At 38.4% G+C, this 15,537-nt stretch overlaps 1 protein-coding gene across 6 annotated transcripts in view; it reads right to left on the reverse strand.

The window, feature by feature from the left end:
* The window catches only part of LOC117536136 (CUB and sushi domain-containing protein 3-like), a gene marked incomplete at its 5' end in the record, with an annotated part of 197,257 nt that overhangs the window by 147,749 nt on the left and 33,971 nt on the right, over positions 1-15,537 (reverse strand). For 4 of the 6 annotated variants that reach the window (XM_034200879.1, XM_034200878.1, XM_034200876.1 and 1 more), the window contains 1 exon segment: positions 6,168-6,245. In XM_034200879.1, the coding sequence (XP_034056770.1) occupies positions 6,168-6,245 (78 nt within the window). 6 annotated transcript variants of the gene reach the window in all.

The following is a 15,537-nucleotide window of genomic DNA, read 5'->3' on the forward strand; positions in this document are numbered from 1 at the left end:
ACTGTGTTATTTTCAATCAAGCCTAAAATATAATGTGTTCAAACTGGCTTCACTCACTTGAATTGCTCCTTTGAATATCATGTTTATATATTGCTACTCAACACATGTTTGTATTGTAATGCCACTCATATTTTTTTTAAATTGTATTTTAAAGTGACATTGAATGCTTTGAAAGGTGCCCTAAAATAAAGTGTATTATTGATCTTATATCTGTGCCTCTATTACATTACATTTAATTTTCTATCACACTATTAATGTTCCTTATTTTAGACTAGGTTAATCCTGGTGTCAATAGGGAAGATCTGCACTGTTCTCTACATAACATGTTCAGAGCAGGTATTTCTCCTGCCGGATTTGGAACCCCCCCTATATCTTTCTCCAGGATAGTCACAACTTCACCAAAATCACACTGATGCTTGCTGTTCCCCTCTAGGTTGTGCTCACAAAAGCATTTTACTCTGGGCCCTGCAGGTGAAAAACTAAAGAGGGGCTTCAAAATCCGGCAGCACCAACACCTGATCTGCCGGATTTTGAAGCCCCTCTTTAGTTTTGCACCTGCAGGGCCCAGAGTAAAATGCTTTTGTGAGCACAAACTAGAGGGGAACAGCAAGTACCAGTGTGATTTTGGTGAAGTTGTGACTGTCCTGGACAAAGTTGTAGGGGGGGGGGGGGGGTGCCATATCTGGCAGGAGAAATACCTGCTCTGCTGAACATGTTATAGAGAACAGTGCAGATCTAAAATAAGGAACATTAATAGTGTGATATAGGCACAGATATAAGATCGATAATACACTTTATTTTAGGGCACCTTTCAAAGCATTCAATGTCACCTTAAAATACAATAAAAAATAAAATATGAGTGGCATTACAATACAAACATGTGTTGAGTAGGAAACCACAGAGGAAAATTACATTCAAAGGAGCAATTAAAGCGAGTGAAGCCAGTTTGAACACATTATCTTTTGGCTTGCTTGAAAATAACAGTGTCTGACATATGTTATATCATTACTGTCATATAATTGCTTACTATTCGTGGTTATCAGACACTTAAACAACAGAGAAGGTTTTAAGAAATAGGACTATACTGACAAATGACATATTATCCTGTCATTGTCTGTTCTGTAGGAAGGAGGAATATAACAGAGTGGGACTGCACTCAAAAACGGAAGTTTGTTCCAATACGAAGATTGTGACCAGGGCCGCCCCTGGCCAACTTGGGGCCCCAAGCGACATTGTGAGATGAGGCCCTCCCCCCAACCGACAGGAGTGAAACACATTTTTTTGGAAACAAAGTAGGCTACTTTGCAAATATAATTCCTGTTTATTATTAGTATCAACAGTTACTTTTGTATACAGTGAGGTAAATGGTAAATGTGCATGTACGTCTGTATTTCCTGCCAAATACTAGCCTCAAAAAGATTAAAATATAATGAATGCAAATAAACTACTTCTACTAATAATAATAATCATAATCAACTCAATAATATAAATACTATATTATTTTATTATAATATAGTTGTAATATAGTCAAGACAAAACATGTTTATGACATGCTCAAAAACTGATATTTCTTAAATCTGTATTCAAACGTAGTTCCCTCTGTCAGCAATGTATCAACAACCACACACACATTTCTATCAGTATTTCTCTGTGTTGTGGTTGACATGATGATGACTGTTAGGAGTTAAGGGGAGAGGCTGAGCATCACCATGAAATGTGCAAATTGACATAAAAATGAATAAAAGGGGACAAAATGCTCCACGTTTTTTAAGCTGTAAACTTTAACTGTTATGTAAGCCAACTAGACAGACAGTGTATCACTCTTCCTCCTGTACATTAGCAGATAAAAGGCATAACTTACTTGAATGAATGGTAAATAAAGAATGCTGGAAATAACTGCATCTCCATTAGCCTGTATGCTATGCAGAGACTGCCTTCTTCATGTCGTGAATTGCAGCTGATGTTTTAATATGGCAATTGGCAATTTGACTTATACAACATTCGCAAGTTGTACATTTGACTCATTCAATAACCCACCTTCGAGTGATGCTCTAGTTTCTTCATGTTTTGTTTTTTTCCCTCTTGCTTGTGCCGGACTGAAACTGTCTTTTCACCGACATCTCTTCACCTGCACTAGTGGCCGTATCAAAGCCGTGATTGGTCAGATCTCGATTCATTGCAACGGTGTCGGGTTACAAACGTGCTCCCCTTGTCACCTCTCACTCTCGCGGGGGATGCGCGGAGAACTGAGCGGAGAACTGCGCACAGCAGCTGAGGCCCTCTGGGCGGGGCCCCTGCGCAAGGCGGGGCCCCATGCAGCCTGCGTGATTGGCCTGGAGTGACTATCTGAAAAGTGTCCTTAAAACGAGCCTCCTCGCAATTTTATGCACATTATTTATTTAGCCGTTTGCTGTTTAATCTGATGGGAAATATATCATTCAAAAATCAAAAGAGAGAGAAAAGCTTATTAAACTAGACGAACGCTCAATACAGGCGATGACGTCACGTTTGCGCGTCCCCGCGAACAGGTCTTCAATCTACGGCAAGGCTTCAATCTACGGCACAACACCGGTGCTCTGGCGGTCGGTTCCTCCGAACTGCGGGTTCGACTCTGATGGCCGGGAGGGTGTGCTGCATTGGGGTGGGGGACTTCCCCCACTCTGCGTGTCTTCCCCCACTCTGCGTGTCTCTTCCTTCCCGGAACGGCCGATATGAAGCGTGACCAAGACGCACCGTACAGGGGTCCCACGGGTCCAGCAGCGGGGTGAAGGTTCCCAGCTGGAACCTCCCCACCTCCGCCGCCGGTGCACCCGGCAAACACGGTTGTTTCTCGAACCTTCCACTGTTGTCTAGCGGGTGTAACTAAAATACAAGATGTCGTATTTATATAAATAAATATATATATATATAGATAATAAGTGTCAGTACGATTTTATTTTGTATTTGCGTGCATTTCCTGTTCGGAAAGTGGCGCTGCGGCTGTACTGATAGTAACAACAATACAAGGTGTCCGTATATATATATATCTATATATATATAGATATATACATATGTATATAATAAGTGTCACGATCCGTCAAGATCCGATTTTATTTTGTATTTGCGTGCATTTCCTGTTTGGAAAGTGGCACTGTACTGATGGTAGTGATTTTATTTCGGAATTCTTAGCGTGCACTTCCTGTCCTGAGAGTGGAGGTCTGCAGGCAGACCCTCTCATTATTTTTGTTCAGTCATTCGTTTTTTCCCAATGTCTTGTGTGAGTAAACTATAACTCAAAGGGAAACTTATTTAGCTTATTTACTTTATCTTTACAGCAAAAAAGACACCCTTTGGTGTATTTTGATATTCAAATGAGATGGAAATACAACTAATGTTCTTTGATGAATATAATATTCAGCTTCTTTTTTTTTCAAGCAGCAATTAGACGACAATGTGGAAGTATTCTGTTCATCACTTATTTCATTAGTGTGATTCAATTATGTGATGCTTGATTGTGGGAGAACATCATTCCTTTCATGTTGTTTGAATGGAGATGAACGATATTGCGTCTCATTATTTTTGTTTTGCTGCATATTCTTACTTGAAAACTTAAAGTCTGTTTGCACTGAACCCGGCTCATAAAACGATTCCACTAATAGCAATTAAAGTGGAAATGGGACATACATAGGAATGATATTTGCAAATAGAACCACCAAATCAGTGAAATATTAAATAATATATATGTTATCGCAAATGTGTAACCTACATGGTATATTCAATGTTTTTATATGCGTTTTTCCTGGCACTAACTGCAAAACAAGTACAGCTTCATGTTTATGTTTAACAAAAATGCCTTTGCCAGAGAACTCAATTAGGGGTAACAAACAGGCGGGGGATATAACTGACTGGTTCCTCTCTCATGGAGCCTGCCTATTTGTGCTATCCGACTAACATGCATGTCCATGTTTAGTCAACAACAAACCCAGCAGGTGCTTGGTGTGTGTGTGTGTGTGTGTGTGTGTGTGTGTGTGTGTGTGTGTGTGTGTGTGTGTGTGTGTGTGTGTGTGTGTGTGTGTGTGTGTGTGTGTTGGAGTAGATACTTTGTTGCTTTGTTGGAGCGGCTAATTTGACCATCTGGACTGTTAACACTCTAACAGAGGGACTGGTTGCAGTATCAGTACTGTGCGCATACACAGAACTCCACAATAATCACGTATGTACACACACACAGTAGATCCATGCACATATAAATAAACACGATGTACAGAATCAAAAAACACGAACATAGGCATTGGCAGGCAAAAACAGGTTCTGTGCTTCACTGGAGAGTTACAGTCTGAGCAAAGCACATTCTGAACCATCTGAACCAATCCGAGCCAGACTAATTAACACACACATTTGCATCTGTACGAATCAAACCTCCACCATGACTCCCCAACCTGTCGGAAACCTGATGAATCGGAGATGCAGCGTGTCTCTGTGCTGTGCTTAGCTCAGCTCGTACAGTTTTTAAGAGATTTGCACATAAACACACACGCACAAAGTTGACAAGCAAATAAGGAAAACAAGCAAATAAATCAGACATGTACGCTCAAAACAACTTCATTAACAAGCATGCAAAACAATAAACTACATGGACAAGCACAACTTCACTTCATGTTAGTGAACCTTTTTGGTTTTCTGACATGTATTGGCTTATATATCAAAGTATGTGATCGTTTATTTTGTATTAAACCTTCATTTATACATCCCTTTAGATTACAATCCTTTTTACGAAGGAGGTCTGGCCAAGAAAGCACACAAATAAATCATGTCCAAAAACAGATAATGAACAACAGATAAATAATATAAATCTACCTTAGGAATTGCATGCATCTTTACATATGTACATTTATGCATGTTCAATATTGTATGAACATCTGCAAATGACTGTGTAATACATGTGTCTAGTGTTTGTGAATAATCTAGGTGGGAAACATAAATGCACACACATGTTAGCACCATTATGAGTATAATGTGAGAGGGTATTTATGTGAGAGTGTAATATAGACACAGAGAGAGTATGGTGGGGATATAATAAAGAGAAAGAAAGATATAAAGAGGGAATTTAATTTAAGATCACTCTAGAAAGTATGAAGTTTATATTTCTGACAGCTTTAATAAGTGAAACGTCAGTTAGAAAATGTAATAACACTTTTAAAAAGTAATATTTTCCTTCAACATTTCCCATGGTTTCAATTGTTGAAAGGGCTATGAACAAAATGGAATAATATTCATGTGAGAATTGTTGCAGTACGGTGTGTCAAATGACTTGAACCATTGGCACCCTCACACTCGATAGTTTCCCTTCAGGATGTCTTATTAAAGAGTTTGCAAAGTGCTACACATTTGGATTTCTCAAAGTTAGACGAAATTGTAGTAGTTTCAAAAGAAGAGCAGTAAATTAATAAGGCGATTTCTGGTTCTTATTAAGAGTGAACCCCTATATTGTGTGTATATAATCTTAAATGTACATTTGAATTATTGAAGAGATACATAAAACCCACTCACTCTAGCATTGGCCAATATAGTAGAGGGGTTTTGTAAAAATGTCAATAATTGCTTTGTTGCCCTCTAATGACAAGGTCCACAAACTGTTGTTAAGTGTGTGATCAGAAGATAAGAGCAGAAAGAAAAGAGAAGAGAGCGATGAGGAAATAAAGGAGAAGAGGCAGGAGGGAGCGATAAACAATATAGCATCAGCTGATTTACATCCGCTGAACAAGCCCAAAGCGAGCCAAAAGAAACCATGATTAAGCTTATCAGAACAAGCCTCGATTAAATATATCAAAGCAAGCCATGAAGAATCATGCAAAAACCAAGACACCATGACACAAACACACACACAAAACATCAAACAACACAAAGCAGTCGAGCAGCATGCAGAAGCTTGGTCTTATAAAAGCTGTGGATGTTTCAACACTTCTCTGTAGCAAAAACGATGTTGGTCTGAATTGATGTAACCACATGCTGTCTACAAAACAACTCGTGACTCGTCTGCATTGTCAATAGAAAAGGGCACAGAGTGTTGAAACCAACAGCTTTTTTAAGAGGCCATTTTAAAAAACAAACAAGGCAAATGTAGAAACACAATCAGTCCAAGCCATCACACGTTCATTAGCCATATTGACATTAAGATGTGAACTCACATATTGAAAACTTGTTGCTGGAGTCTTTGCCAGGGAATAATTTAACGCCCCGAGATTTAAAATCTACTGATCGCTTCACTGCAGAGGAGAACAGAAACAGAAAAGAGAAAAATCAGACAGCAGATTGAATAAATTGGTGGAAGAAATAAGATCTAGCGAAGGCATAACAAAAGGCAGATTCTTCTCCCTCACAAGGCGGAGAGGAAGAAGTTACAGTGACAAAGAAAGTTACAAAGGAAATGTTCAAACGGTGGGAACAGACAGCGAGACAAAAGCTGGTAAAGGAAATGTTATCTTTAAATACAATAACAATGATGCCTCTCTTTAATCAAAGCATTCAGATAATGATACTTTAAATAATAATAGTTCCTTTAATCAGCGTAAATCAAGAGTAAATCACGGAGGTATTCTTGTCAGCATGAGCTCAGTTTTTCTTACATAGGGGAAGTTAATTGATATCAGTGTTGGGCCTGCATGTTTCTACAGCTCGGCATGTATGCAAAGATACACCATGGAAGACAAAGTGAGTGGGTGAGAGCTGTATTAAAAACCACACAACAATACAACAATAAAACACCCTGGGGTAATTTCAATACGACTCCATCCAAACTTGATTTTGTTCCCCTGTCAAAATAATTCAGTACATTACCAACATAAATAATGAAACACACATATATATATTTTCCATTATGACAAAGTGCAGTGACAAATCTGTTTAATAAATGTCTGATGGTGGCTGACAGACGTAGTTTCATAATGGCCAAAATAATCCATTGAATCGTGACAAATGGCTGATGAGTTCATGTGCTCCTATTATCCTAATGTTATACATACAGTAGGCTACACCAGGGATCACCAACTACATTTGTCCAAGGGCCAAAATGTATCCAATAGACACTATTGCGGGTCAGCGATTTTTACATAGCCCAGAATTTTGAAGCTGTTGACTCCTCACGCTAACGAAGGATCACTTCTAGGCAGGGTTGGGAGGGTTACTTTGTAAATGTCGTCAGTTACTGAATACTGAATACATGCTCTGAAAGTCATCAGAATACAGTTACGTGTCTTAAAAAAGTATTCAGATTACTTTTAGAATACTTTTGGAATACTTTCTTTTTCCATAACAGATGGGTATGTTTCGGTGAACAGGAGACACGTATTTTACTGTTTTGATGGCTTATCAAGAACTCAAACACAACATCTTGGTGTCATTCTGGACAGCTCCCTCATAAAAAACATCACCCGGACTGCATTATTTGTACTGCCTTAAAAACTTTCCTTGGAATATGTTATGAATTGTAAGGTGTCCTTGGGTGCTTTGAAAGGCGCCCCTAATAGAATTAATTATCATTATTATTATTATTATCTGAAACGATGTAATAACTTTTAAAACTGTTTCCAGTCACTTGGCCCATGCATTCAGCAGCAGCAGGCCATTCACTTTGATTTCATCCCGTTATAAATGTCATCATTTCGACAATAAAGAAATGCTACATAAACGTTATCTTTCACATTTTATCTAACCATCTCCGTTTCTAACTTTCAATATATTTTAAAAGAGATCCCTCTCTCTCTCATCTGCGTGCGGGGGCGGGGCCTCACAGACACGCTGCATCTCTCTCGCTCACAGACATGCTGCAGCGCTGTGCAGTATGCACACAGTTCTGCCGGTAATGAATATTACATTTTGTGAGGAAACTTTTCCACCAATAATTCCAATAAGTATTCCAAAATGTATTCACTTCAGGTTTACGAAAGTAACTGTAATCAGATTACTCGTTTTTCAAATGTAACGCCAGCTGAATATACTTGATTTTTGTATTCTGATTACGTAACGCCGTTACAACCCAACCCTGCTTCTAGGCTACTGTCCCGCAGCTCCTGCCTCTCTGTTGGAATCTGTCGCAGCGGGGCTACTGCTGTGGTGCGGAGCGCACAAAGCAGACTCTCACAACGAAGGATCACTTCTTCTTCAAGGCAGGGAAGGTTTCGCAGTACGCAGTCTACTGTCCCGCAGCTGATGCCTCTCTGTTGGACTCCGGTACTTCACCTTACTCACGAGACGTTGTAAAAAAAAACGCACTAACCACTCCGCCAACGCCGCAGTCACCCCCGTCGTGCGTGCCGGATGAGAATGTCTGGCGGGCCGGATGTGGCCCGCGGGCCGCCAGTTGGTGGTTACTGGGCTACACACATGCACATACATCAGTTACATGATATCTGACGTGGTTGAATTGCACCGTGAGCATGTTATGCCAACAATTATCCTAATGTTGCAAAATGTATGCATGTATTTTAATGGTTCTCTACTTAGCATGTTGACATAATATGAAAAACATGAATGTGTTTAAGATGAATCTTGTGTAAAGTGGCTGAACATTAGCTCCATATGTGTTATGATGAAATAATGTGATGACAAGGAGCAAGAGACACTGACCCCACACAATATACTCTATTTTAATGAGAAATGTATTGGGTACTTAATACACGTAGTTAAATGTATGTTTATACACTCTCTTCAGACTAGTATTCTATAGCGATCCCTCCTTAATTAACCTCGACCTGCAAACATGTTCTTATACGACACGGAAATACTCCATGTTTTACACTTGAAATGTATCGTAATACACAAGGTTTTCATCTCACCATGGGCAGTGTAAATCAAAATAAAAGCTAAACCTTGGGGCTTGATTTATGTCTCTTTTTTATTGAGGTTGAGCCTGGAATGTCCCTTTGTGTAAGCCGAGGGGTTGGGAAATCATGTCCTTTTATTGCTGTAAATAAAAACCCGCAAGATTTTGTACATAAAGGTCCACTGTGATTCCTCCAGATCACAAGCACATGGTGATTTATTTCAACATTGAATAGTTTGGTTTCAAAGTACATTAGCTTTAGGCCTTGATGTCATTTGAGGCTGTTTAATGCTTGTGTGCGTTTGCAGTTATGTCAGCAATGGCAGTGTGCTCTGTTTTGTTGGGAAAGTTAATTTAATAAGTTTAGATTTCCTTACATCAAGTTCTCCATTTATGAGCTTGCTCCAATCAACCCATACATTTCAGCAGCTTATGACTGCGTCAAAACACATAAAGTGAAGGCAAAAACACTTGAACTAACCTTACAGCAATCCACCTACACAGAAAACACAAATTATTATCCCTGACACTGGTGTCATCGCTATTCAAAATGAGGGGGCACATGCTTGATATCTGATAGTATCTCTCGCATAAAAAGCGTCTTTTACTGCATTTCATTTATTATAATTAAGAGCAGAGATTATGCAAATGTTTTCAGGTCATTTCACAAACTGTTTGGTGCAACTAGACAGCTGTGTTAATAATTAGCTCACAAGAAACTAGGATCATTTGGACTGAATGTATTTCCTGTTTTACTGCATTGCAGACATGGCAGAGATTTCAGATGGATACATCTTCAAGTGCCTCTAAGATTAGTTGGTATTTTTTCAAATGTGTGTACATTAATGCAAACAAAGATAAAGCAGAACATGGCAGGGTATAACAATACATATTTGTGGTGTGGTTGAAACATGTATTTGTCCCAAGTGACAGAAATTAATAAGATTCATCAACATGCTATTGTTATCTTTGCCAAACGATGGAAAGCTGTGACCTAGATCAAAGTCTTTTGAATTCCAAAATGAATTCCAAAACTGATTGCAAATCCTCTTAGGCAGCCAAATCAGGGAATCTAGGCCAAAAATTGTTAAAAGTCAAATTTGTTTTCTCCTGCGCAAATTAATTCACTGTATCAAGCCCCTGTTAATATGCATCATAAAACCTCTCCTGTGTGAATATGCATCAACGTTAAATATGCCCATGTTAATATTCTAGCATACAAGCAGCAGCTCAACAGCAAACAGATGTGAGGGCAGATGCATTTAAGTAAACCATATTTATGAAGTTTAATTTATTGCACAAAACTATATTTAACTGGCACCAGAATAAATAAGAACGGAACCAGGGTTCAACAGTAAGAGAGTCAAAAGCTACTCCAATAAAATACACACTGTACCATATACAAAAGCATCTCTTTGAGTCTGACGAATATTAACATATATATTTTTCTTTCTGAATGCTATACCTACTCTGCTACCCTAGGCAGCATACAACTAAATGACTCGCTCATTTTAGTCATACTTGCCTGTTAACCGTAATACCATCTGGATTTCACATTTCTAAAGAGTGCTAATGTGCAGCAGTGAGACATCCTCTAAGGAGGTGTTTCAGGCAGACAGGCATTGCGCACTTTGGTTGAACTCACCAGCTTGTGTGCTAGATGTCCCTCGCTGGTGTTTAGAAATACCTACATGAGAACTCAAATACGAACTGTGGGTTATGGTAACATGTGATGTAGGCTGAAACCAATCACGGAGGAGTTCAGAAAATCAGCTTCAAACATATGCTCCTCTGTCTTATTTCCAAACTTGAACAGTCAAATTAACATATCAAACTGTAGCCTCTGATTCATTTGGAAATGTCGAGGATAAGTTTGGAGGAGTTTAGATTTAAAATGGGAAACATGATATTTAGCTGAGGTATTACATAAGAAGTGCATTCTTACGAGGAATAAATAGTTTGAATCATCAAAGTTTTCAAGCAATAGTTTGAGATTTGGTTGAAAGTTAGAGAGATTATGGTTTCCTCCTGTTTCCAGTCTTATGCTAAGCTAGGCTAACCAGCTGCTGCCTGTAGCTTCACATTTAACAGACATACATGAAGTTGGTATTCCATAAAATATTAAACTATTAACTTAAGTAACATAATATTGTCTATACAATGCTAATGCAAATACAAATGACTTCTGAAAAACACAGTCACATTTAATATATGTATGAAAGTATGTATTCTGCATGACATTTGCATTGGTATTTACTAGGCAAAAGTGGTTGTAAAACAAATTGTATATAGGCTAAAATCCTGAACAAATACCTCTGCCTACATTTTATTAATCGCAGTTTTAATATATGCAATTAGTGAGTGCAATCAGTGGGTGGGGATAGTTGTCAGTGCTGTAGACATCCTCCACATTTGATAAGCCGTTTTGTAACCACATAACAGCAATCTTTATACAGCTTTTGTCTGTGCAAACGGGCTAAATTAATCAACTTACTTTCAAGTAATTTCCTCGCTTATTTTATATACCAACAACAAAGAAAGAATTGAACAATAAATGCCAGCAGTTGTGAAATGCAAGCTTCAAAATAATGTAAAAAGTTGATTAAAGTGTAGATTTATGAGCTCATATGAACCCCCTGAGGTGTCTCTGTGCTGACTAATGGTTCTTAAGCTAAAACTGAAAAGGACTGGGGGATTTATTCACAAAACAACCTAATAGTATATTCAACATGTGCTAAATGTGACGTGTTTCTTGGCTGCAATTATTCAGAGCATTTTGAGATGAGTGCAGTTGATTACGTTGAGGTTTGAAGACTTACGAGAGTCATATCAAAGGTACCATGCAGTCGACAGTATCCAATATGTCAGCCTCCCTGAGGGGATACTGTCTCACTGCTCGGGTTGAATAATGTTTCCATACCAGTGGTTGACTGCTGCCTTTTTTTTTGTTGCACTGACTGACTTATTTTGTTGCCGTAGCATTGGTTGAGTGATAATGCCGTCAGTTGTTCATTAAGAGCCAATCACCGCCCTGCAGACACAGAAACTCATGAATAGGTAATGAAGAACGATGATGGAGGGATGTGATTGGTAGGTTGCGCCGCAGGGAAGGAAACTGATTGTTCATACCTGACACATGCATAGACACAAGACAAACTGGTATGCACTCGAACACACACACTTAGATGCAGAAAAAACACACGCAAAGCTGAGCACAGACGTTACATACAAAGAAGCACACATATTGATAGATTTGTCAACTTTAAGTAGACACACATACGTACAGCAACACACTCTTGTAAATGTTAAAATATATAAACAGAGCAGGACTAATGTGACTTTAGACACACATACTGTACAGACGCTTGGGCATCCAATTCTGTATGTGCACAGGAATACAGATATACACACACATGTCCAAAGACACATATATACTCGTACAGTAGAACATATACAGCAACACAATCCAAACACACACACATTCACAGCCAGGTGATGAGGGTGTAGGGTTAGGAATGAGAGCAGAATACAATGCAGGGGAGAGTGTGGACAGAATATCTAATACATTCATCCTTCAGTATTTGCTAAACCCCATCCATGCTAAATATTTGTTCTGATCTATTCGGACACAATCAGGAGAGAAATAACTGAACACAGAGCTACAAAGACTGAGTAAACAAGTTTAAATTAGAGAGGAGAGGAAACTAGCGCCTGATCTAGAAGGGTGTCTTTATGTTATTTTTAATGAAAAAATGAAAGGTTTTCAGTAAGTAAACAGATTCTAAGTATTGGTCTGCCTGCAGAGCATAGTAATTATCCCAGCACACTGTCTTAGCAAGAACAGTTTCACAGATGAGCGAATTAATGACTACAGCAGGTGAAACCTTTGCAAATCTTCTTAACATCTAATTATAATTGATTGAGAGGTAAATTGACATTTGCATACAAGCGGAGGGTTGCTAAAAAAAAAAGCTATTGTATTGTAACAAGTATTGCATTTACTGAGCATGGTTCATTGGATAACAGTCACAGATAAGGGTCAGAGTCAGGGTCAATATCTCACTGAAATGCAGGCATGAGAAGATAGTGAAGTGACATTTTCATTATGCTGATGTCGGGGAAGAAATGCTTTGTAAATATTCCAAGTTTTGCTGAAAGAGCCTATTGATTTTAAGGTGACGACTGAAGGTCAGCGAGAGCAGTGGGTTCAGTGGGTTGTGGCTTTAAAAAAAATATTCCTTGTATTTGGTCATGCCGATAAATCATGTTTCATCTTCCCGTTCATCCTAAATCTAAAGTTTAAACAAACACAGCTGAATAATTTCCAAAACCTAATTTGAGCTTTCCCTGGGGCTAAACACAACATATGTGTCTGGGTCTTACCATAACAATACAGACTTGTAATTGTTATAAAAGAAAAACAAGAGCAATGTATCTGATTGGACCATCCTAATACAGGCTGTAATCAGAGATGCCCCATTGTGTTGCTAGTGGTTCCAAATTAATCTGACAACAACAGCTATCTATGGACCAAACCAAAAGCTGTCATAAGTCACAAACTGGTCATGTGCTAATTTAAAGTAAAAAGTAGTCAGCAAAAACAGCAAATATATATATAAAAACATGTAAAAACAATCCCATGTATTGCATGTGAGCATCCACAGTGTGCTTCAGGTGTTGTTACTTGGAAAATGTATGTGGATGTTATTCAGCTTTCTACCAACTTGATGACAGACATACATTCACATTGACAATGGTTATGCTTTTAAATCTGAAGAACATTGAAAGGAACTATCAACTATTAACAGGTACTATTTTGGGGGAAACTGTCAGTATAAAATGGAAAAATATAACTTTTAGTGGTGAAAGGTGTTAAAATTGATATGTGAGGTTGTCTTACATATACATTTAATTAGGATTCTGCCAATACAAACACTGTAAAAATGCACCTGGTAGCACAGTGTGAATTTATTCTTAATTATAATGTGTGAAAATAAAGCATATTGAGCATAATTCTTAGTTAACAACATGAACACAGGACGCCTCTGTACCTGATCTTTAAGAGCCATCGACCCATACACAAAGGTTAAGTCCTTAGTGCAGCAGCCTGGGGCTTTCACTGTCAGCCCCTCACCCTCCCCCTTTCCCTAATATTAAGTTATTCTGTCATTAAAGGCACTAACATAAATAATCTTAAAAGTAAAAGGTCTTCTTGCACTCGTATTAAGTGCTCCGGCTTTGCACGTAAAGTGAAACTGATGAAAGACCTCGACACCGACGCAGCTTTAGACGGGGTAATAAAAGATCTGTGACTCATTTACCTTGAATGCATTATAGCTGCAACATTTTTCCTTTAAATGTTCCGTCATTTATCTTAACCCGGCACAACACAAGCGACAGTTATTCATTTTAATACATCGTTGAAACGTATGCATTCCATGACAACGTTTTGAAAAAATATTGTAGCAATGCAGCAGTAATATGTATCCTCAGATGACCCCCGTTTGCTTAAAATACTGATCACGATATCTGTTTTTAAGTCTATTAAACACATTTATATATTGGGATTCTAGTGAGGTTCATTTAGTGCTTTTAATCATCATTTCATGTAAACTGCAAAGCTTCCTCACTTTGAAGCACAGCCAGGATCTCTCCACCCTAACTTTTTCTGCTCCCTCCACCTTTTCCCTCCGTAACGTTAATTTCCTTTAACAAGAGCCAAACATTATTTCTCAGTGTTCAGACTAAGATACGTACACTAAATGGAAACACTGGCAACTATTCAATTAAATAGATGGCTGGCTGCTTGCCAGACCAAATGGCTGACTGACTGGCTGACTGACTACACACTCTAGGCTTTTACCTGACACTGTTAACCGAGCTTATTACAGTAAGTGCAACATTAGTAAAATTCTGATTGACCAGTGGATTGACTGAATGCCTTTGTGAATGACAATTACACTGTAAGAGTGTAGCTGCTTTCTAATGTGTGATGGTGTGCACTGCAATTTGTTTCAATAGGCTCGAGCTGAGAAACTGCTCTCGGCTGACAGAGGGGATGTGTTTTCTCAAGGATCTGAAATTATTATAATTTAAATAATGTTGTTAAGAGAATGTGGCATGGAGGGAAATTACATATTGAATGAGTTGAAAAGGTAAGGTGATGAACACAATGTAATTCAAATGAAGTGGATTGCAATGGCTTGGGTACATTTTCCTTAGTGTGTCTATTATTGACAGTTACAACACACAATTACTCAGATTGATTTGCTATAGCGTTTTAACTGATATGAAACCAAAGTCTGAGTATGGAGGGAATTAAATAAAAACAATGATTTAGTAAAACCTTCTCTTTAATATATGGAGATTATCAGAGGTCAACAGGCCTGCCATGCACAAAGCTGGATAATCATTGTTTGGTGGAGGTCTTTAATAAAGCTCAACTCACTTCAATCAGACTGATTTGCATCACCTCTATTCTCTATCATTCAGTTAAAAAAAAAAAAAAAACTAATGTTTTTGCAGTGAATGCATATAGTCCTAGCTGAAGGAGCAGCCTCCTGAATGAATTGTGTTATCAGTGTCTGAATAGCTGAGTGAATGTGGGACTCACTTGTTGGCTAGGTGTCCATAGCTCCTGAAACTTATAAAAGTTGACCTATTTTCATCTGACGAAGAGATAGGTTGTTGTGCTCCCTATCTCTGTTTCTTATCTATATCTAATAGAACTGCTCGGG

The sequence above is a fragment of the Gymnodraco acuticeps genome, unplaced genomic scaffold (assembly GCF_902827175.1).
Source record: "Gymnodraco acuticeps unplaced genomic scaffold, fGymAcu1.1, whole genome shotgun sequence".
Classification (NCBI taxonomy): domain Eukaryota; kingdom Metazoa; phylum Chordata; class Actinopteri; order Perciformes; family Bathydraconidae; genus Gymnodraco; species Gymnodraco acuticeps.